The sequence below is a fragment of the Sapajus apella genome, unplaced genomic scaffold (assembly GCF_009761245.1).
Source record: "Sapajus apella isolate SASKATOON/1434 unplaced genomic scaffold, GSC_monkey_1.0 scaffold59, whole genome shotgun sequence".
Lineage (NCBI taxonomy): Eukaryota > Metazoa > Chordata > Mammalia > Primates > Cebidae > Sapajus > Sapajus apella.
Window position 1 is genome coordinate 9,478,042 of NW_022436999.1, and position 24,563 is coordinate 9,502,604.

The 24,563-nt window shown below is 42.0% G+C and overlaps 1 protein-coding gene and 2 long non-coding RNA genes across 9 annotated transcripts in view; 2 read left to right on the forward strand and 1 right to left on the reverse strand.

The window, feature by feature from the left end:
• The window catches only part of WDR89 (WD repeat domain 89), a 63,077-nt gene extending 39,565 nt beyond the window's left edge, over positions 1-23,512 (forward strand). For 5 of the 7 annotated variants that reach the window (XM_032245899.1, XM_032245902.1, XM_032245900.1 and 2 more), the window contains one exon: positions 3,550-5,808. In XM_032245899.1, coding sequence (XP_032101790.1) covers positions 3,581-4,744 — 1,164 coding nt within the window. In that variant the 5' untranslated portion in view covers positions 3,550-3,580 and the 3' untranslated portion in view covers positions 4,745-5,808. Of the gene's footprint in view, positions 1-3,549; positions 6,118-23,210 lie in introns of those variants that run through there. The other 2 variants (XM_032245905.1, XM_032245906.1) reach the window with 2 other exon arrangements.
• Positions 1,247-23,512, forward strand: LOC116528587. The gene is made up of 3 exons (XR_004259104.1): positions 1,247-1,257; positions 2,087-2,094; positions 23,112-23,512. It is a non-coding gene; the product is annotated as an uncharacterized LOC116528587 (long non-coding RNA).
• LOC116528586 lies at positions 22,724-23,094 on the reverse strand. The gene is made up of 2 exons (XR_004259103.1): positions 23,009-23,094; positions 22,724-22,870 (listed from the first exon to the last, which is right to left on the reverse strand). It is a non-coding gene; the product is annotated as an uncharacterized LOC116528586 (long non-coding RNA).
• Positions 23,513-24,563: the final 1,051 nt, after the last annotated feature.

A 24,563-nucleotide genomic window follows, 5' to 3' on the forward strand; every position in this document is an offset into this window, starting at 1 on the left:
AAAGAGTAGATAGAATTAGAAAACCACTCTTTTGCAGATTCCAGTATAATCATTGATTTAGGCAAGGGCAATCAATAGATGCTGAACTCTTTGGATGAAAGTTATTGGTGATGATACTATGCTGAAGTATTTAGGAATGTAGTGATATTTTGTCTGCAGCTAACTCTCATCAAAATGTTCATTTTTAAAAAGCATTGGGGTGTGTGTGTGTTTGGAGACAGAGAAAGCAAATGTGGAAAGAAGGTAAGAGTTAGTGAACCTAGGAGGTGAATGGCTCTGTGTGTGTACATTGGACTATTTTTTTCAGCTTTTTGTGTGTGTGTGCACTTTTTTTTTTTGGAGACGGAGTTTCGCTCTTGTTACCCAGGCTGGAGTGCAATGGCTCGATCTCGGCTCACTGCAACTTCCGCCTCCTGGGTTCAAGCATTCTCCTGCCTCAGCCTCCTGAGTAGCTGGGATTACAGGCACACGCCACCATGCCCAGCTAATTTTTTGTAGTTTTAGTAGAGACGGGGTTTCACCATGTTGACTAGGATGGTCTCGATCTCTTGACCTCGTGATCCACCCGCCTCGGCCTCCCAAAGTGCTGGGATTACAAGCGTGAGCCACCGCGCCCGGCCGTGTGCACTTTTAAATGTTGAAAATGAATGAGCTGCCAGGCACGGTGGCTCACATCTGTAACCCAGTACTTTGGGAGGCCAGGTGGGTGGATCATGAGGTCAGGAGTTTGAGACCAGCCTGACCAACATGCTGAAACCCCGTCTTTACTAAAAATACAAAAATTAGCTGGGCATGGTGGTACATGCTTGTAATCCCAGCTACTCAGGAGGCTGAGGCAAGAGAATTGCTTGACCCTGGGAGGCAGAGGTTGCAGTGACCCGAGATCATGCCACTCTACTCCAGCCTGGGCAACAGAGCAAAACTCTGTCTCAAAAAAGAAAAAAAAAAAAAAACAGAAAAGAAAATTAATGAGCTCTGATGCCATCTTCAAAGGAAAATATAAATAAAATAACTGTTGAAAATTATAAGTTGGGGGGAAATGCTAATTTCTGTTTTAAATCCAAATCCAACTTACTAATATTTTTTGCTGTTTGATGTAATTGTGCTATTTGGAGCTCTCTGATAGATCCAAATTCTCCCTCATACGGTATTAGTCATACCAGTCGTGGTGACATTGATTTTTTTTTTTTTTTTTTTTTTTTTTAGATGGGGTCTCACTATCTTGCCCAGGCTGGAGTGCAGTGGCTATTCACAGGTGTGATCCCACTACTGAGATCAGCATGGGAGTTTTGACCTAGGCACTGGTAATTTTTATATGACGTCTTTTTTTTTTTTTTTTTGAGATGGAGTTTTTGCTATTGTTGCCCAGGCTGGAGTGCAGTGGTGCAATCTCAGCCATTGCACTCCTACCTCAGCCTCCCGAGTTTCTCAGTGTACAGGCATGCACCACCATGCCTGACTAATTTTGTATTTTTAGTCGAGATGGGGTTTCTCCATGTTGGTCAGGCTGGTGTCTAACTCCCAACCTCAGGTGATCTGTCCACCTCTGCCTGCCTACCAAAGTGCTGGTTTTACGGGTGTGAGCCACCGTGCCCAGCCATCTTTTTTTTTTTTTTTTTTAATTGAGACAGAATCTCACTGTGTTGCTCAGGTTGGAGTGCAGTGGCATGACCTTGGCTTAATGCAACCTCTGCATCCAGCAATTCTCCTGCCTCAGCCTCCCAAGTAGCTGGGATTACAGGCATGCACCACAACGCCCGGCTAATTTTTGTATTTTTAGTAGAGACGGGGTTTCACCATGTTGGCCAGACTGGTCTCAAACTAGCCACTGCACCCAGCCTATTACATCTATTGAGTATGTACTCTGATATACCAGGCATTGTGCAGAACACATGCCATACATTAGTTAATCCTCCTAACAGTTCTTGAGTTAGTATTCATTTCTCCTTTTAAGGATGAAAAGACAGATGCTTAAGAAGATACCACTAAAGCAACAGAAAAAACATTTCATCTTAAGAATGAAAATGAATTTGTTAGGCTAGAAAGAATATTCATTGATGAAAAAGCACTATTATAATGTTAATAGTCATGCATGTTTTTCTGGCCTTGAACTTGCCCTCCATACAGCCCACCCTGGAGAGGCAATCTAGCATGGTGGTTTAGAGCATGGTCCCTGAAGCCTGAAGCCAGAAGCCAGAATGCCGAGGTTCAAATCCCAGTTCTACCATCACAAGCTGCTACTGCCTTAGAAGCACTTCTCTGCAATTCTATATTGGGAACCTCTGTTGTATTCATTTCCTATTGCTGCTATAACAAATTACTACAACCTTAGTTGTTTGAAATAACACAAGTTTATTATCTTACAGTTCCGGAGGTGTGAAGTCCAAAATAGATGTCACTGGGCTAAAATTAAGATGTCAACAGGGCTGCATTTCCATTTGGAGGCTTAGAGGAAAATGTTTTCTTGCTTTTTAGTTTCTAGAGGCCATCCTGGTTCCTTAGTTTGTGGCTTCTGTCTTCAAAACCAGCAACATTGTATCTCTCCGTGCCTTTCTTCTATAGGAACCTCTTCTCTGACTCTTCTGCCTCCCTCTTTCACTTTTAAAGACCCTTGTTATTATCTTGGTCCAGGGTGATAACAGATAATCTAGGATAATCTCCCTATTTTAAGGTTAGTCTTAAATTAGGCTGATTAGCAACCCTAATTCCATGTACAACCTCAGTTTTCCTCTGTAACCTAACATAGTCACAGATTCCAGGGATTAAGGCATGAATATTTTTAGGAAACCATTTTTTTTTTTAATTTTGCACTACATATCTATGTTTAAATTCTAAAGTTGTGTAAGGCAGCTGGGGCCAGGAGAAGATTATTCCAAAGTGGAGATCCTTATCAGTGCTGAGGATGACTTGTGTAGAACCAATAATTGGGTTTGAGCTAAAAGGAACTACTGGGTGGTATATGTACATGTTTTTAATTCTCTTACTGGCATAAAATATATATAGTAAATTCAGCATTTTTTTTTTTTTCTTTTTTGAGACAGGGTCTCACTTTATTCCCCAGGCTGGAGTACAGCAGCATGATCATGGATCACTGTAGTCTCAACTTCCTGGTCTCAAGCAATCCTCCTACCTCTGCCATCTGAGCGGCTAGGACTACAGACATAGGCCACCATGCCCAGTTAATTTATTTTTTTCTAGAGATGGGAATCTCTCATGTTGCTCAGGCTGATCTCTTAACTCCTGGCCTCATAGAATCCTCCTACGTCAGCCTCCCAAAGTGTTGAGATTACAGATGTGAGCCATTACTCCTGGCAGTAAATTCAGTATTAAAGAGTGATTGAATTAGAAGGCAACTGAGTTTTGATTACATCATAGTAAGGAAATGATTAGAGTATTAGAATACATTTCTATTGTTTGATTCATGCAGGCCCTCAGGAAGATGTTCCTGATTTAATAGTAATTTTAGGGAAGCTTCAAGTTAAATTTTTTTTGTATATCTCCATTATTAAGCATTAATTTTTAAATTACTATTTTTTTTTTTTTTTACAGAGTTTTACTACCCTTGGATGCTACTATTGATATGGAAAAGATTGAGGAACAGTTTGCTAATCTACACATTGTTAAATGTTCCTCAGGAACCGAAGAGCCCACTTACCTTCTTGGTATAGACACATCGAAGACTGTGCAAGCAGGAAAGGAAAACCTGGTTGCTGTTTTATGTTCTAATGCATCAATCCGAATATATGATAAAGAAAGGTTAAATGTACTGCGAGAATTTAGTGGACATCCTGGACTTCTTAATGGAGTCAAATTTGCAAATTCCTGTGACAATATATATTCAGCATGTACTGATGGCACTGTAAAATGCTGGGATGCTCGAGTAGCCAGAGAAAAACCTGTTCAGCTCTTCAAGGGTTACCCTTCCAATATTTTTATCAGTTTCGATGTTAATTGTAATGATCATATTATTTGTGCTGGTACAGAAAAAGTTGATGATGATGCATTGTTGGTGTTTTGGGATGTAAGGATGAATTCTCAGGATTTATCTACAACTAAAGACCCACTTGGTGCATATTCAGAGACACATAGTGATGATGTCACTCAAGTACGTTTCCATCCCTGCAATTCCAGCATGGTAGTCTCAGGTTCATCTGATGGCCTGGTAAATGTATTTGATATTAATGTTGATAATGAAGAGGATGCACTGGTTACAACCTGTAACTCAGTTTCATCAGTAAGCTGTATTGGTTGGTCTGGGAAAGGTTATAAACAGATTTACTGCATGACACATGATGAAGGATTTTATTGGTGGGATCTTAATCATCTGGATACTGATGAACCATTTACACGTTTGAACATTCAGGATGTGAGAGAAGTAGTTAACATGAAAGAAGATACTTTGGACTATTTGATTGGTGGCCTGTATCATGAAAAGACAGATACATTGCATGTTATTGGAGGAACAAACAAAGGAAGGATTCACTTGATGAACTGTACCACGTCAGGACTGACCCATGTGACTAGCCTTCAGGGAGGGCATGCTGCTACAGTCCGTTCTTTGTGTTGGAATGTGCAAGATGATTCTTTGTTGACTGGAGGAGAAGATGCACAGTTGTTACTTTGGAAACCTGGAGCTGTAGAGAAGACCTTTAGAAAGAAAGAAAGCATGAAAATAGCATCCTCAGTGCACCAACGAGTGCGAGTTCATAGTAATGATTCTTATAAAAGAAGGAAAAAGCAGTGATAATCCATTGGCACTTGGTTTGGTAGGTTTTATGGTTTCAAGTAATCATTTTTTTTACTATCCATGGTAGATGTGTTTAAAGCTTTATGTAAAAACAAGCCAGTTAGCAAACAATCCTGGAAAAATATGGTGAGAATGGTTTAATTCAGGTCTTAACATATTCTAGAAAATTTTAAAGCCTCTAAGTATAAAATCAGTGAGTTGAAAGTAAAATTTCTCATTTAAAAAACTCATCTGTTAAGGTAGTAAATGTTGGGTTTAAAGAAATAGCTCTGAGAAGGACTTTTTAGAAGGTGATACCTGTTAAAATGTAATAAAACGGGTGGTTGGCTGCATTTTTTAAGCCCAGTTTTTTACATTTTAAATTGTCTTTATTGTGTATAAAGCCAGATCAGACTATATTCTTCATTTGAGGAGCATCTATATGTTTAATATACCTAATATATTACATTGGAGTATTTAAATGTAAGTATTTTAATGAGTAAATATAATTAAATGTTTTTAGAAATAAAATGATAGGCATCTAAAATGAGAAAAATGTTTAGTAAATATTTGCATCTTTAATATTAGTAAGTAGTAATCAGGTGTTTTGCTGACTGAAAGGATATTATCTTGCTAAATTGAGACTCAAAGTGAAATACAAAAATGAAAATATTTATAATAGGACTTGACTGGGAGAAATTCCTATTCTTCCTGTTTTCTAAACCACAAATCTGAGTATAACTTAGACTTCTCTCTTCCCTCTTCTCCTAACCAGTTTTTCACCACGTCCTGTGCCCCTTCACCTCCTAACATCTGTCAGCTATCCTTTTGCCTTTACCTCACCGCTTTGACCTTAGAGAAGACGTTCATCATTTCTCATCTGGACTACAAACTCGATCTCTAGTCTGCTTCAATTCATCCTTCTTGCTCCTTCTAGGCTAAACATCAAAAACAGATCTGGTTGGGGCGGGGAAGTGAGGGGGGAAGAAACAAAAGCATCGGATGATGCTTCATGCTGCTTAAAATCTTCAGCACATTGATATTTTGATGGAGTATTACATAAACATTTAAAAACATGAAAATGGACTTTTTTCAGTATTTTTTAAATATAAAACAGTGCTATGTAGTAAATGGAGAAACTAGTTTGAAAGATTTCTGGAGAAATCACATTCATAAAACAATTGGAAGTGAAACAATATCAAAGCAATAGGGCTTTTTAAAATTAAAAATATTTAAAATTCAAAAGTAATTAATAGTGTTGGAAGATTTGAGTGAGAAAATGTTCCTGAAAGTAGAACGGAAAGAGACAAAGTGAGAGAAAAGATGAAAGCCACAGAAGATAAACATAGGGGTCTAAAACCAGACTAACAGTTTAAGAAAGTGAAAAAAGTTAAAAGAATAAAGAAATGAAATGGGGCAATGGGTTATTGGAAATAACATAAATGGCTGATATGGTTTGTCTGTGTCCCCACCCAAATCTCATCTTGAATTGTAATCCCCATAATCCCCACATGTCTAGGAAGAGACCTGGCGGGAGGTGATTGGAACATGGGGGTGGTTTCCCCTGTGCTGTTCTCATGATAGTGGGCGAGTTCTCACAAGATCTGATGGTTTTATAAATGGCTCTGCCCCCTTCACTCTTCACTCTTTTTCCTGAAACCTTGTGAAGAAGGTGCTTTGCTTCCCCACTTTGCCTCCCGCCGTGATTGTAAGTTTCCTGAGGCCTCCCCAGTCATGCTGAACTCCGAGTCAATTAAACCTCTTTCCTTTATAAAGTACCCAGTCTTGGGCAGTTCTATGTAGCGTGTGAAAACGGACTAATACAGTAGCTATTCCAGAACTTCACACTTTAGATAGAAAGGGACAACAGAGTGTGAAGTGTAATGAATGAAAAAGATGCACATCAAGGCATAGCACTGTGAAGTTTCAGAACTTCCAGAGTAATTGGAAAATCCTGCAAGTGTCTGGGGAAAAAAACCACTTAGGAACCAATTTACATTTGTGTTAGACTTCTATTAGCAAATCTGGATGACAAAAGATGGTGGATCAATGACTTCAGAGTTCTGAGGACAGATTCCTATTTGAATTTATACTCTCCAAACTCACTTAGCAAATGGATGGTAAGTTTTTTGAGACATCTGTTGTCAAATGACCATTATCTAGTTACTCTCTGAACCTCAGGAACCAAATTGATATAGCTAACAAATTATCCATTTGTAACCAAACTCTCATTGGCTAAACCCAGGAAATAATAATTCTGTGACCAGGCCGGCTGTCTCCACATGTGAATTAAAAACATTGCAGGCATACAAGATTTCAAACTTTACTCCCCATGCCATTTTTTTTCAAAGGCTGCCGAAGGATATACTCCACAGAAATTAAGAGAGTAAATCAAGGAAGAGCAGAGATGGCAAAAATCAGTGAACCAAGATAACAGCTTTGCAGCACAACTATAGAGTATTTCGTCCAGACTGGAGCAGGACAGAGGATATCAGGAGGGAGATGTCCAGGGAGAAAAATGAACTTATAAGTTACCCAGTGCATTTGACCATGAGGAGAATAGTGTAAATAGTAGAAGTGGATTTAACTCACCACTTAATAGACCCTCAAAAAGATATATCAGGCTGGTGCAAAAGTAATTTCACCAACCCATAGAATACTAACCCATAGAATGAGAGAAAGTGTTGGCCAATCATATATTAAATAAGGAACTTGTATGCAGAATATATGAATAAATCTTAAAAATATTGAAGCTGGGCGTGGTGGCTCACACCTGTGATCCCAACACTTTGGGAGGCTGAGGCGGGCAGATTACGAGGTCAAGAGATCAAGACCATCCTGGCCAACATGGTGAAACCCTGTCTTAAAAAAAAAATTGAAAGGACAACCCAATTTTTAAATTGATCAAAGGATCTGAATAGACATTTCTCCAAAGAATATATACAAATGACCAGTATGCACATGCAGAGACATGCAGAGATACTCAGTATCTCTGACAAGTATACTCAGTATCTCTGCATGTGCATACTGGTCATTTGTATATCATATATCAGTAGAGAAATGCAAACCAAACACTGCACCCATTAAGATGGCTGTAATATTAATAAAAATAGTGTCTTCTGAGGATTTGAAATTAGAACCTTTGTACATTGCTGGTGGGAATGTAAAATGATTTGTAAAACAGTCTAGAAGTTCCTCAGGCAATTGTACAGTTGCCATTTGAACTGGCAATTCCACTCCTAGGTATATGTCCAGAAGAAAACATGTCCACACAAAACTTGTACATGAATGTTTCAGAGTAACATTCATCCTAGCTAAAAGGTGGAAACAATCCAAGTGTCCCTCAGTAGATGAATGGATAAACAATGTGGTGTATCCATTCAGTGGAGTATTACTCAGCCATAAAAAGGAATGGATTTTTTTTTTTTTTTTTTTTTTTTTTGAGACAATCTCACTGTCGCTCAGGCTGGAGTGGTGTGATCTCAGCTCACTGCAACCTCTGCCTCCCAGGTTCAAGCAATTCTACCTCAGGCTTCCAAGTAGCTGGTATTACAGGCACGCACCACCACACCTGGCAAGTTTTTGTATTTTTATTAGAGACAGGATCTCACCATCTTGTCCAAGCTGGTCTCAAACTCCTAAGCACAAGTGATCCACCCGCCTTGGCCTCCCAAAGTACTGGGATTACAGGCATGAGTCACTAACCCCGGCCCCCAAATACTGATATTAATACGTGCTACAACTTGGATGAATCCTGAAAACATGCTAAGTAAAAATAGCCACAAAAAACCATATATTGAACGATTCCATTTATACAAAATGGCCAGATTAGTGAAATCTATAGAGAAAGAACATGTATCAGAGGTTACCTTGGCCTGGGAGGAGAAGGAAGGATGGGATGATTGGTGGGTGACAGCTAAAGAGTTTGAGATTTCTTTGGGGGGAGGTTCTAAAAGTGACTGTGATGATAGTTACACAACTATGAATATACTAGCAATTACTGAATTGTACACTTCAAATAAATGAATTGTGTAGTATGTGATTTCTATCTCAGTAAAAGCTGTTGCCAAAAACCAAAAAAGATACCAAATAGGAAACAAAAGCCAGGGCAGCTATCTTTTTTTTTTTTTTTGAGACAGAGTCTTGCTCTGTCGCCCAAGCTAGAATATAGTGGCGTGGTCTCGACTCACTGCAACTTCGGCTTCCCAGGTTCAAGCAGTTCCCTGCTTCAGCCCCTCCAGGTAGCTGGGATTACAGACGCCCGCCACCACACCCAGCTAATTTTTGTATTTTTCATAGAGATGGGGTTTCACCATCGTGGCCAGGCTGGTCTTGAACTCCTGACCTCGTGATCCACACACCTCGGCCCCAAAGTGCTGAGATGACAGGCATGAGCCACTGTGCTTGGCCCAGGGCAGCTATCTTAATAACTTATAAGGCTGATGTAATGTTGATCCCCAAACCAGATAAAAATGAAAATAGTTCCATTTTGCTTATCAATATGTATTCACAGTTAAAAATATTCAGTGACCAGGCTGGGCGTGGTGGCCCTTGCTGGTAATCCCAGCACTTTGGAAGGCTGAGGTGAACGGATCACGAGGTCAGGAGTTCGAGACCAGCCTGACCAACACGGTGAAACCGCATCTCTACTGAAAATACAAAAATCAGCTGGGCATGGTGGCAGCTGCCTGTAATCCCGGCTACTCAGGAGACTGAGGCAGGAGGATCACTTGAACCTGGGAGGGTGAGGTTGCAGTGAGCTGAGGTCACAAGACTCAGTCTAAAAAAAAAAAATTCAGTGACCAAAAAAAACGTGACCAAGTAGATTTTGCCTGAGGAATACCAGCATGACTCAAAATAGGAAAATCTGTGATAATATTGAACAAAGAGAAAAAAATCAAAATTACCTTAATTGATACAGAGAAACATGGGGAAGTTTCACAACTGTTTGTGAAAATAAACATCAAGTTAGCAATAGAATACATGTGTGTGCGTAAGAGACAGGGTTTCGCTCTGTTGCCCAGGAGTTCGGTGATGTGATCTCACCTCACTGCAACCTCTACCTCGTGGGTTCAAGCAATTTTCCTGCCTCAGCCTCCTGAGTATCTGGGATTACAGGTGTGCGCCACCACACCTGGCCAAGTTAGCAATACAGTACTTTAACCTGGTGAAACGTTATGTAATAAAAATCTATAGTAGGGACCAGGTGTGCTGGCTCACACCTGTAATCCCAGCACTTGAGAGGGCCAAGGCAGGCAGACTGCTTCAGCCCAGGAGTTTGAGACCAGCCTAGGCAACATAGCAAAATCCTGTCTCTACAAAAATTAAAAATAGATATACAAAAATTTAGCTAGGCATGTTGGCGTGTTCCTGTAGTCCCAGTTACTTGGGAGGCTCAGGTGGGAGGCGCCAGTGAGCCATGATTTCACTGCTGCACTCCAACCAGGATGACAGAATGAGACTGTCTCAAAACAAAAACCCAAACCTACAGTAACCATTATACTTAGTGAAGAAATGTTTAGATTAAAAGCATTCCTTTTGAGTCCACGACTCACTGAGGAGGCTTGTCATCATAGTATGGATCCTGGTTAATACTGTAAGAAATACAATTACAGTGTCAAAGGATTGGAAGAGAAGAGAAAACAAAACCTCTCCTTTGCCATTGATATCTACCTAAAAAATTCAACAATCGGCCGGGCACGGTGGCTCACACCTGTAATCCTAGCACTTTGGGAGGCCAAGGTGGGTGTATCACCTGAGGTCAGGAGTTCGAGACCAGCCTGGCCATCATGGTGAAACCCCATCTTAAAAAAAAAATTTTTTTTTAAATAAAAAAAATTCAACAATCAACAATTCTAATTCCTAAGAGATTAGGCAAGGTCGCCAGTATAAATAAGATCAGCCAATGAAAATCCAAGGCATGTAATTTCACAATAGGTACGAAAATGTAAAACGTCAAGGAATTAACCAAGGATACACTAGGCCTATTTGAAGAAAGCTTTAAAACTCTAATGAAGACAAAATGATCTAAGGAACATCCTGTGCTTCCAATGAGATGACAATATTATAAAAGTGAACATTCTAAATTTAATGTGAAAAAGCAGATTACATTAATCCCAATCAAAATTCCAGTTGGATTTTTTGATGAACTCAAGTTTGCTTTAAAATTTGTATGGAAGAATAAGGTCTACAAAGCAGTGAACTTAGAAATGACGCCGGGCGCGGTGGCTCACGCCTGTAATCCCAGCACTTTGGAAGGCAGAGGCGGGTGGATCACCTGAGGTCAGGAGGTAGAGACCAGCCTGGCCAACATGGTGAAACACTGTTTCTACTAAAAATATAAAAATTAGCCGGGCATGGTGGCACATGCATATAATCCCAGCTACTTGGGGGGCTGAGGCAGGAGAATTGCTTGAACCTGGGGGAGGTGGAGGTTGCAGCGCACCCAGATCGTGCCATGAGACCCTAGCCTGGGCAACAAGAGTGAAACTCCGCTCCCCCAAGAGAAATGATTTTCCCTACCTGATGCTGAGACATTCTACAAAATCATAGTAGTAAAAACTGTGACATGGCCTAAGAATAGTGCAAATTGAGAGTCCAGAGACCACCCATGGATACATGGCAATTTAATATTTACAAAGATGATGCCATGAAAAAGGAAGAGTTTTTATTAAATGGTGTCATTGAGGATACTGGCTTGCAAGAGAAAAATGAAACTAGGTATCTTCCTTTTTTCTTTTCTCTCTTTATTTTTATTTATTTATATTTTGAGACGGAGTTTTGCTCTTTGGCTTAGGCCAGAGTGCAGTGGTGTGATCTCAGCTCACTGCAACCTCTGTCCCCACTGGGTTCAAGCAGTTCTCCTGCCTCAGCCTCCCAAGTAGCTGGAATTATAGGCGCCTACCACTATGCCCAGCTAATTTTTTGGTTTTTTGTTTGTTTTCTGAAAAGGAGTTTTGCTCTCGTTTCCCAGTCTGGAGTGCACTGGTGAGGTCTCGGCTCACTGCAACCTCCACCCCCTGGGTTCAATTGATTCTCCTGCCTCAGCCTCCCAAGTAGCTGGGATTACAGGCACGCACCACCACGCCAGGCTAATTTTTGTATTTTTAGTAGAGATGGGGTTTCACCATGATGGTCAGGCTGTTCTTGAACTCCTGACCTCAGATGATTTGCCCACCTTGGCCTCCCAAAGTGCTGGGATTACAGGTGTGAGTCGCGGCACCCAGCCTGTTTGTATTTTTAGTAGAGATGGGATTTTGCCTTGTTGGCCAGGCTGGTCTTGAACTCCTGACCTCAAATCCACCTGCCTCAGCCTCCCAAAATGCTAGGATTATGGGCATGAGCCACTGTGCTCAGCCAAAGTTAGATCCTTTAGTATCACAAAGGTATACTCCAGATATATTAAGTGGCAAAAGGTTAAAACTATACATTTAATAGAAGAAAGTGCTGGAGAGGCTATGTGTGGTGGCTCACGCCTGTAATTCCTGCTTTTTGGGAGACCAAGGTGGGAAGATTGCTTGAGTTCAAGACCAGCCTGGGCAACGGGTTAAAACCCATCTCTACAAAAAATACAAAAATTAGCCGGACATAGTGGTGTGTGTCTGTGTTCCCAGCTACTTAAGAGGCTGAGGTGGGAGAATTGCTTAAGCCCAGGGCGTTGAGGCTATGGTGAACCATGATCAAGCCCTTGCACGCCATCCTACACAATAAAGCATAAAATAAGGAAGTGAAAATTAAAAATGGTCACTTTAAACTATTTAGAATTACAAAAATTGTAAAATTGAATGACACCAAATGTTGGAGGCATGTGGGCCTGTAGAAACCCTCCTGAACTGCCGATGAAGATGGAAATGGATGCACCTATTCTGGAGAGCAAGAACATACGTAGTGTTTGCATACCCCCTGACCTAGCAATTGCACTGTTTGGTGTAATATCCCAGAGAGATTTTCATAAAGGTCCATTATTGGGAATTATTTTTGATATCAAGGAGCTGGAGACAACCTAGATATCTACACCTGGAGACAGGTATATTGGTGGATGTACACAATGAAGTAACAACAGTTACAAACCACAGACTAGATGTACATGCAACCATATGGCTCAATCAAAAAATAGTGCCCAATGAAAGCAGTAAGAATGCATGAGTGGGGAAAACCACTTATATTAATTGAAATATTACAACTAACAATTCACTTTATGCAAAAACTCGTAACAATTTTATATATTAACACCATGGAATGGTTACCTTGCATAGGGGAGAAAGGAATGGGAGTGGGTATAGAAATAAAAGGGAGGGGCCGGGCATGGTGGCTGCCACACCTGTAATCCCAGCACATTGGGAGGCTGAGGTGGGCGGACCATGAGGTCAGGAGTTCAAAGCTAGCCTGGCCAACATGGTGAAACCCTGTCTCTACTAAGAATACAAAAATTAGCTGGGCATGGTGGTGTGAGCCTGTAGTCCTAGCTACTCGGGAGGCTGAGGCAGGAGAATCGCTTTAACACAGAAGGCAGTGGTAGCAGTGAGCCGATCGTGCCACTGCACTCCAAACCTGGGCGACAGCAAGACCCCGTCTCAAAAAAAAAAGAAAAGGAGGGAGTCAGGCAGATCATTTGAGGTTGGGAGTTTGAGACTAGCCTGCTAAACATGATGAAACCCCATCTCTACTAAAAATACAAAAATTAGTTGGGCGTGGTAGTGCATACTTGTAATCCCAGCTACTCGGGAGGTTGAGGCAGGAGAATTGCTTGAATCTGGGAGGTGGAGGTTGCAGTGAACTGAGATGGCACCACTGCACACCAGCCTGGGCAACAGAGTGAGACTCCATTTCAACAAAAAAAAAAAAAAAAAAAAAAAAAAAAGGAAGAGAGAGGGAGAAAGAGAAGAAAGTTGAAAGTCACTTTTAATGGATATTGGAGTGTCTAGGAGCTAGTAACAGGCACACAGAAAACATACAAATATGGCCAGGATCAGTGGCTCACTTATGTAATGCCAGCACTTTGGGAGGCTGAAGTAGGAGGATCATTTGGGTTCAGGAGTTCGAGACCAGCCTGGGCAATATAGTGAGACCCCCCCCGCTTCTTTCCTTTTGTTTTTGAGACAGAGTCTAACCCTGTAGCCCAGGCTGGAGTACAATGGTGCAATCTCAGCTCACTGCAACCTCTGCCTCAAGGGTTCAAAGGATTCTCTTGCTGCAGCCTCCCAAGTAGCTGGGATTATAGGTGCCTGCCACCACACCCAAATATTTTTTGTATTTTTGGTGGAGATTGGGTTTCACCACGTTGGCCAGGTTGTTCTCAATCTCCTGACCTCGTGATTTGCCCACCTCGGCCTTCCAAAGTGTTGGGATTACAGGTGTGAACCACTGTGCCCAGCCATGAGATCCATTTCTACATAAAATTTAAAAATTCCACGCTGGACGCAGTGGCTCACGGCTATAATCCCAGCACTTTGGGAGGCCGAGGTGGGCAGATCACGAGGTCAAGAGATCAAGACCATCGTGGTCAACATGGTGAAACCCTGTCTCTACTAAAAATGTAAAAATTAGCTGGGCATGGTGGTGTGTGCCTGTACTCCCAGCTACTCGGGAGGCTGAGGCAGGAGAATTGCTTGAACCTAGGAGGCAGCGGTTGCGGTGAGCCAAGATCGTGCCATTGCATTCCAGCCTGGGTAACAAGGGCGAAACTCTGTCTCAAAAAAAAAATAAAAAATTAAAAATTCCAGCGAGGCATGGTGGCTCATGCCTGTAATCCCAGCACTTTGGGAGGCAGAGATGGGTGAATCAGCTGAGGCCAGGAGTTTGAGACCAGCTTGGCCAACAGAGTGAAACCCCATCTCTACTAAAAATACAAAAATTAATGGGATGTGGTGGCAGGCACCTGTAATCCCAGCTACTAAGGAGGCTGAGGCAGGAGAATTCCTTGAAACCCGAAAGGTGGAGGTTGCAGTGAGCCGAGATCGCACCACTGCCCTCCAGCCTGGGCAACAGAGTGAGACTCTGCATCAAAACAACAACAACAAAATTACCTCATGTAAATTCAGAAGTGGGGCATTTCCACAATTGGTTGTGAGCAAGAATCGAAATTCTTACCCTTTTTCCTTTTTTGGAGATCGGTCTTACTGTGTTGCCCAGGCTGGTCTTCAGCTCCTGGGCCCAAAGGCTCCTCCCACTTCAGCCTTCCAAGTAGCTGGGACTGCAGATGACTGCCACCCTACCCAGCTCTCCATGTTTTTGTTCTGTAAATCTTCAGCTTGTCAGCTAGTTACCTTCAAGTTCATAAGATGACTGTAAAAGTGCCAGCAATCACACCCACACTCAACAATATCCAGTGGAAGAGAGTCTTGTTTCTTTATTTTTCTTTGCTGGGATTACAGGCATGAGCCACGGCGCTGGGCCCATTTGTTGCTATTTCTATTTACTTAAAACCTATCTGCCTCTTTTTTCTTCTCTGATACTACTTTTATGAGTCTATACTACTAACTTGTTTTCTTTTTATTTATTTATTTAGAGACGGAGTTTTGCTCTTGCTGCCCAGGCTGCAGTACAATGGTGTGATCTCAGCTCACTGCAACCTCTGCCTCACTGGTTCAAGCAATTCTCCTGCCTCAGCCTCCCAAGTAGCTAGGATTCCGGGCACCCACCACCATGCCCGGCTAATTTTTTTTTTGTATTTTTAGTAGAGACGGGGTTTTACTATGTTGGCCAGGCTGGTCTTGAACTCCTAACCTCAGGCAATCCACCTGCCTCGACCTCCCGAAGTGCTGGGATTACAGGCATGAGCCACTGCGCACAGCCCGTTTTCTCTTTAAAGATCTGAACACGGCCGAGTGTTTTGGCTCACACCTGTAATCCCAGCACTTTGGGATCCAAGACAGGCAGATCACGAGGTCAGGAGTTTGAGACCAGACTGGCCAACATGGTGAAACTCATCACTACTAAAATACAAAAATAAGCTGGGCGTGGTGGCCCGTGCCTGTAGTCCCAGCTACTTGGGAGGCTGAGGCAGGAGAATCACTTGAACCAGGGAGGCGGAGGTTACAGTGAACTGAGATCGTGCCGCTGCACTCTAGCCTAGGCAACAGAGCAAGACTCCATCTCAGAAAAAGAAAAAAAAAAAGATCTGGTCACTGGAAAATCCTATCTTCTTTTAAAAAACTTGAAGTTTTTAAAGTTTTTAAAGTTTTTTAGCCAGGCCCGGTGGCTCATGCCTGTAATCCCAGCACTTTGGGAGGCTGAGGTGGGTGGATCACCTGAGGTCAGGAGTTCGAGACCAGCCTGGCCAACATGGTGAAACCCCGTTTTAAAAAAAGAAAGAAAAGAAAAAACACTTGAAGTTCAGGGCTGGGCACGGTGCCTCACATCTGTAATTCCAGCACTTTGGAAGACCAATGCAGGCAGATTGCTTGAGCTCAGGAATTTGAGATTAGCCTGGGCAATATAGTGAGACCGCATCTCTACAAAAAACAAAAAAACTAGCTAGGTGTGATGGTGTATATCTGTGGTCCCAGCTACTCAAGAGACTGAGGTGGTTGGATCACTTGGGCCTGGGAGGTTGAGGTTGCAGAGCACCGTGATCACACCACAGCACTTCAGCCTGGGTGACAGGGAGAGACACTGTCTCAAAACAAAAACAAAAGGAAACAAAAATAAAACAACTACTGGAAGTTCAGCCATTGCTCTAAAAGCAGTAACATATTCATCCAACTTTATTAGGTGAATTTCCCAATAAGTTATTGGAAGTAACTGTATAAATCTTGAACTCCCGACCTCAGGTGATCCGCCAGCCTTGGCCTCCAAAGTGCTTGGATTACAGGCGTGAGCCACCATGCACAACGGTATAAATCTTGGTTGGCCCAGTGTTATTTCACCATTATAGTACCAGCAGACTGGTCCACATAAAGACATAGAGAAATAAGAAATATGTATTACATACATATTTGCTTTCAACTACCTCTTACCAGCTGGATTACAAAGAAAACCAAAGCCAAGTATTTTCCTTCCTTCCTTCCTTCCTTCCTTCCTTCCTTCCTTCCCTCCCTCCCTCCCTCCCTCCCTCCCTCCTTCCTTCCTTCCTTTCTTCCTTTCTTCCTTCCTTCTTCCTTCCCTCCGTCCCTTCCTCTCTTCCTCCCTTCCTTCCTCTTTTTGAGACAGTTTTTCACTGTGTCACTCAGGCCTGAGTACAGTGGCACCACTTACAGGCAGGCACCACTATGCCCAGCCAATTTTTGTATTTCTTGTAGAGACAGTTTTACCATGTTGTCAAGGCTGGTCTTGATCGCCTGGGCTCAATCTATCTGCCCGCGTCAGCCTTCCAAAGTACTGCACCTGGCCTAAGTATTTCAAAAGAAAAATGTACCAAAAATAATTCAAATAACAGCTTTTTGGTTTGGAATTTGGTATTCTAATTGAATTACACTGACAGATCGTCAGGTTGTAGTTGTTTTTTTGCTTTGTGTTTTAGTGCTAAATTTTATTTGAGATGGTTTCTGTGATGAAAGTGCTGAAGAAAAATTTGTAGCCCCAATCTGACATTGGATCAAATGCCTTATGCTGATTATTTGTTAACTTGGCATCACAAACACCCCCATTTTAAGGATTTCTCTGCATTGCAGATAATCTAGGAACTACATTTCTCAGACTCCGGTTTCCTATCCAGCTTAGTCTGGCACATCTACTAATAAGAGGCATTCATGTGAGTATTGAAAGGTCAAAAAGAAATGAGTCCGTGATTATTCAAAGACAAGGACACGCAGATAACTGGGCATATGTGAATTTTAAGAGAGCTTTTAGTTGAGCTTCCAGAGAACTATTTTTTATGCTGCTACAGATCATGATTTCATAGAAGTCTGTGAGATTTACCACAAATTCAGGAGACAGTCTTAAGAACGTAACAACTATCCACTTCAGTGCTATAGGTCTGTCATTTGATATTCTAGGAATTACAGTGATTGTGTAAGCCTCTTACTGATTGTATTAAAATTCTTCATGAATGGGCTGGGAATGGTGGTGCAAGCCTGTAGTCCCAGCTACTCAGGAGGCTGAGGTTGGAGGATCCCTTGAGGCCTGGAGTTCAAGGTGGTTGTGTGCTATGATTGCACCTGTAAATAACCCCTGCACTTCAGCCTGAGCAACATAGCAATATTTTAGCTCTACAAAATATGAAATTAAAGAAAAATCATGAAAAGAGAAACCATCTTTGGTGAAAAATAATATCATCTGGGCTCTGTGTGTGTGCACACATACACACATAATGTCTGAAATTAAATTCAAAATAGGCATGTAAAAAGACAAAACCATAGACAGATAATCTAGAGGGAAAAAACACAATAAAAGGAGATTCAAATATTAGCATTGACAGAAAAAGCCTTAAAATAATAATTTAGGAACTTCCTGAATGAAAAAAAAGTTGAAACTTTTACTGATTAATATATGAAACATTTAAAACGATGAAAAGGTGGATAACTTCAACAGTAACATTAACATGTATAAAAATTCAAATGGACATTCTGTCACTGAATTAACTCAATGGATGAATTTAACTTCTAATCAGATGCAGCAGAAAACTAAGATAGGTTAATTAAAATATTCAGAAAAGGCCAGACGTGGTGGCTCACGCCTGTAATCCCAGGACTTTGGGAGGCCAAGGCAGGCGGATCATGAGGTCAGGAGTTCAAGACCAGCCTGGCCAAGATGGTGAAACCTCGTCTCTACTAAAAATACAAAAAATTAGTGGGTCATGGTGGCAGACACCTGTAATCCCAACTACTCGGAAGGCTGACGCAGGAGAATCACTTGAACTTAGTTGGGGGGAGAGTAGGGCGGGGGGGAGGGTGGAGGTTGCAGTGAGCTGAGATAGTGCCACTGCACTCCAGCCTGGGCGACAGAGTGGGACTCCGTCTCAAACAAACAAAAATTTAAAATAAAGTACAAGAGAAAAACGAGTGGGAAAAGATAACCAGAAAGCTTCAGATACACAGGAGACACAGTCAGGGTCTAATATATGTATAACTGGAGCCACAGATGGTGCAGGGACAGAGAGAACAAAGCAAATTTAACGTTTGAGGAGACAATGGCCAAGAATTTTCCAAAAATGATGAAAATAATCCCATATTCAAGAAGCCCAGCATCTCTAAACAGAGTAATTAAAAAGAAAAGTACACATAGGTTCATTATCAGTTTCACTGCAGAAATCCAAAGGTGGGGGGTGAAACTCTTGAAGCAACTAGAGAAAAAACACACAATACCTTCATAGAAATACTAATTACAGTAACAACTGACAACAGAAAAAAATGAAAGAAGACAAGGAGAAAAGATCCAAAAAGTGCTGTAATCCCAGCACTTTGGGAGGCCAAGGCAGGTGGATTGCTTTGAACTCAGGAGTCTGAGATGAGTCTGGGCTTACATGGTGAAACCCTGTCTCTATTAAAAAAAAAAAAAAAAAAAGACAGGGAGAAAAGGTCCTTAAAATGTTAAAAGAAAAAAAAAAAACAGGCAACTTAGAATTCTATAACAAAAAATTGTTAAATAACTATATTTATAGACAAAAATGGACAGATTTAGTCACAAGCAGCCCTGCATTAAGAGAAACACTAAAAGGGGCTCTTCAGGTAGAAGGAAAACGAGATTCCAAACAGAATCCTAGTAATAAAAATGATAAAGATCTCCCCAAGTAGTAAATATGTGCATAGGTATAAATTAATATTGTGTGTACAAAGCAGGACTAGTAAGGTGCCATGGAATTAAAAATATGTATATATACAATTAAAATGCACAAAAGCAATGAAAAAGATAGGAAGGAGGTAAATGGACTTAAGGTGTTTTAAGGTTCTAGGTTTGTTAAGAAGTAGGAAAAGTAATGATTTCTTTCAGATTGTAAAAAGTTAAGTGTTCATGTGTAATTTCTAGGTTAACCACTAAGAGAATGTATAACAAGTTAATGAGGGAAAAATAGAACAATAAACAAAACATTATTAACTTTTTTAAAGGCAGGAAAGGAAAAAAAATACAAACTAGGTGAATTAAACAGAAAAGACAGCTGGGCTTGGTGGCTCACCCCCGTAATCTGAGCACTTTGGGAGGCCGAGGCAGGTGGATCACTTGAGGTCAGGAATTCAAAACCAGCCTGGCCAACATGGTGAAACCCTGTCTCTACTAAAAATAAAAAAAAATTAGCTGGGCATGGTGGCAGGCTACCTGTAATCCCAGCTACTTGGGAGGCTGAGCAGGAGAATCGCTTGAACCTGGGAGGCAGAAGTTGCAGTGAGCCACGTTTGTGCCACTGCACTCCAGCCTGAGCAGCAGAGCAAGACTGTCTGAAAAAAACAAACAAACAAAAAACAGAAAAGAAATATAGTCATGCATCACTTAATGATGGGAATACATTTTGAGAAATGCATCATTAGGCAATTTTGTCGTGAGAACATGACAGAGTATATTTATACCACCTAGATGGGATAGCTTACTGCACACCTAGGCTATGTGGATATCTAATTGCTCCTAGGCTACAAGCCTACACAGTATGTTGCTGCACTGAATACTGTAGGCAATTGTGACGCAATAGTAAGTATCTGTGTATCTAAACATACAGAAGGGGCTGGGCATGATGGATTATGCCTGTAATACCAGCAGATTGGGAGGCCAAGGTGGGTGGATCACCTGAGGTCAGGAGTTTGAGACCAGCCTGGCCAACATGGTGAAACCCCATCTCTACTAAAAATACAAAAATTAGTCGGGCGTGGTGGCGGGTGCCTGTAGTCCCAGCTACCCAGGAGTCTGAGGCACAAGAATTGCTTGAACCCAGGAGGTGGAGGTTGCAGTCATTGGAGATCGTGCCAGAGCACTCCAGTCTGGGTGACAGATCAAGACTCTGTCTCAAAAAAAAAAAAAAAAGTCTGAGCTAGGTAGCTCACGTCTATAATCCCAACTACTCAGGAGGCTGAGGCAGGAGAATTGCATCCCATGAGCCTGGGAGGCGGAGGTTGCAGTGAGTTGAGATCACGGCACTGCACTCCAGCCTGGGTGACAGGAGCAACTCCGTCTCAAAAAAAAAAACAAAACCCCAAATACTCATTACGATCATATGGGACCTCCATCATATATGTGATCTGTCATTGAAGTGTTATTATGTGGCACATGACTGCAGAAGTATGGTATGTGTAAACCTTGCTAGCTTTTTGGAAAGCTTTGCTTTTAGGAGACAACATTTGAATTGAGCCCTGAAAGATAAGGAGTTAAAAGTTGAAGACAGCACATTATTGGCGGAGGAAACAGCAAGTATACAAACCTGAGGTAGAATTTAAAAGACTGAAAGATAACATATTGTAATCACTCCCACCCTTGTTTTTCTTTGAGAGGCTAACAGTATTAGCAAATAAGCTACATTTTTGATATTGCTTTTTTTGTTTTTGAGATAGTCTTGATCTGTCATCCAGGACAGAGTACAGTGGCATGATCTCAGTTCCCTGTAGCCTTTAATCCCTAGGCTGAAGTGATCCTCCTGCCTCAGCCTCCTGAGCAGCTAGGACTACAGGAGCCTACTACCATGCTGGCTAATTTTTTTATTTTTAGTTTTTGTGTAGAGTTAGGGTCTCTCTATTGTTGTCCAGGCTGGTTTCAAACTCCTAGGCTCAAGGGATCCTCCCGCCTCGGCCTCCACAGTGGTAGGATTACAGGTGTGAACCACCACATCCAGTCTGATATTGCATTGTTAGCTAAGGAGTCTCTGCCTTTGAAGTCATTCTCCATTCACCACCCTGATTATTTCCTTCCTAGCAGTGATCACAATCTATACTTTTGCTTACTTGTTTAATACCTGTCTCACTTGCTAAAAAGATTGGGCCCTTGAGGGCAATGATCTTGTCCACTGTCCGTTGCTGTATCTGTTAGCCAATGCTTGACACACTAATGAATACTTACAGGGTGACTGAATCTTACAAAAACATATTATTTCAGATTTGAAGTTAATTAGCAGACTGGATAGCAAGAATAGTTTTTATATTTGTATTTGCTGTACAAATGGAGATGGAGTTTTGCCCAGGCTGGAGTGCAGTGGTGTAATCTTGGCTCACCACAACCTCCACCTCCCGGGTTTAAGCCATTCTCCTGCCTCAGCCTCCCAAGTAGCTGGGATTGTAGGCATGCGCCACGATGCCTGGCTAATTTTGTATTTTTAGTAGAGATGGGGTCTCTCCATGTTGGTCAGGCTGGTCTTGAACTCCCAACCTCAGGTGATCCACCCGCCTAGGCCTCCCAAAGTGCCAGGATTACAGGTGTGAGCCACCACACCCAGCCTAAATTTATTTATTTATTTTTTTTGGAGACAGAGTCTTGCTCTGTCGCCAGGCACTAGGCTGGAGTGCAGTGGCCGGATCTCGGCTCACTGCAAGCTCTGCTTCCCAGGTTCAAGCAAATTCTCCTGCCTCAGCCTCCTGAGTAGCTGGGACTACAGGTGCATGCCACCACTCCACCACGCCCAGCTAAGTTTTGTATTTTTAGTAGAGATGGGGTTTCACCATGTTGGCCAGGATGGTCTCGATCCCTTGACCTTGTGATCCGCCCGCCTCAGCCTCACAAAGTGCTGGGGTTATAGGCATGAACCACCACACTCGGCCCTAAAATATTTTTTTAAATTTGTTTTTAACTGTGGGCTAGGCATGGTTGTGTGGCTCATACCTATAATCCCAGCACTTTGGGAGGCTGATGTGGGCAGATTACTTGAGGCTGGGAGTTCGAGACCAGCCTGGCCAACATCGTGAAACATTTATCTAGTAAAAATACAAAAATTAGCCCCGGGTGTGATGGCATGTGCCTGTAATCCCAGCTACTTGGGAGGCTGAGATGGGTGAATGATTTGAACCCAGGAGGCAGAGGTTGCAGTGAGCCAAGATCATGCCACTGCACTCCAGCCTGGGCAACAGAATGAGACTGTGTCTCAAAAAATAAAATAAAATAAAATTGTGGTAAAATACATGTAATATAAAATTCACTTCACCATTTTTTAAGTGTAGAACTAAGTAATGTTTACTATATTCACATTATTGTATAACAGATCTCTGGAACTTTTCATCTTGCAATACCGAAACTCTGTACCCATTAAACAATTCCTTATTTCCCCTTCCTGCCAGCACCAGGGAACCACCATTCTACCTTTTTTTTTTTTTAAGATGGGGTTTCTCCATGATGGCCAGGCTGGTCTTGAACTCCTGACCTCAGGTGATCCACCCACCTTGGCCTCCCAAAGTGCTAGGATTACAGGCGTGAGCCACCGTGCCCGGCCCATTCTACTTTTTGTGTCCATGATTTTGACTCTAGATATTTCACATAAGTAGAATCCTACAGAATCTGTCCTTTTATAACTGGCTTATTCATTCAGCATAATATTCTCAAGGTTGTAGCATGTGACAGAATGTCCTTCTTTTTATAAGGCTGAATAATACTCCCTTGTACGTATATGCCACATTCTTTTTATCCTTTCGTGTGTTCACAGGCATTTGGGCGGCTTCTCCTCTAGGGAATTGGGAGTAATGCTGCAATGAGCATGGGTATGCAAATATCTTGTCAAGATCCTGCTTTCAGTTTTTTTTGATATATACTCAGAAGTGGAATTGCTGGATCATATGGTAATTCTATTTTTAGTGTTTTGAAGAATCATGTTAACTTTTAAACAAATAGCCCCATTCTCATGGACTGTAGTGCAATATGTTAAGAGGTGGCATATTGGCTTCCCTCTAATTAAATTGAAAATAGCAATCATGCTCATATATAACCATTAAAATATGTTTAAACTTCTTACTTAAGATGCATCAATTACGCTGTTGGCAACTGTAGATGCTTTCATTTCCTCCCGGTCTCAGTCAACAAGCTGTTCTTTACTTTTAACAACCCCTTCCCCCAATATCAGGGTCACTAGAGCAGAAGATTCATGATGGAAGGACCTGTTTTGTTCAATACTGTGCCCCAAGTAAGTAGCACAGTAGTTGGCATAGAATAGCACTCAAAAAGAATGGATAAATGAACAAGTGAGTGCATGAATAAAAAGACCATGTTGCTAGGAATAGTGGAAAAAATTGAACTTAGCCCCAGGAGTGACAGAAAAATACCTCTTGTTCCAGCAAGCAGGAAGTGGAACACAGATGGCAAAGAGACATTTGATGACATGAATTTTGCCAGAATGATGATACCATCCCTAGGATGAATGAGACTAAAGCTCTGATGATCACATAGGATCATACCAACCGTGAAGATCTGGGGAGTTGGGGAACCCGTGGAATGCTTTCAGATTAATGGGATTGCGCTCTACGAAGAAAAAGCCAAGGGAGTGCTAATAGTATAGGACCTTCTTCTCCTTCTTTTTATTTTCTTTATTTTCTTTTTTTTGAGACAGTGTCACTCTGTCGCCAGGCTGGAGTGCAGTGGCAGATCCCAGTTCACCGCTACCTTTGCCTCTGGGGTTCAAGTGATTTTCCTGCCTCAGCCTCCGGAGTAGCTGGGACTGTAGGTGTGTGCCACCACGCCCAGCTTATTTTTGTATTTTTAGTAGAGTTGGGGTTTCACCACATTGGCCATGATGGTCTCGATCTCTTGACCTCGTGATCCACCACCTTGGCCTCCCAAAGTGCCAGGATTACAGGCTTGAGCCACCGCGCCTGGCCCTTTCCCTTCTCTTCTGCCAGACAGCATGGACTCTGGGGTTTGGGTGGGTGGGGCAAGGAGTATGGGAAGCAAAAGCATTGTCACACCAAGTTGCAGATTCCCTGCCAGCCAGCTTGCTGCACATGAGGCTGACTGAAGCCCTCCGATGGGGACTGGAGCGTGAAGTAAAGAGGGGATTCAACACACC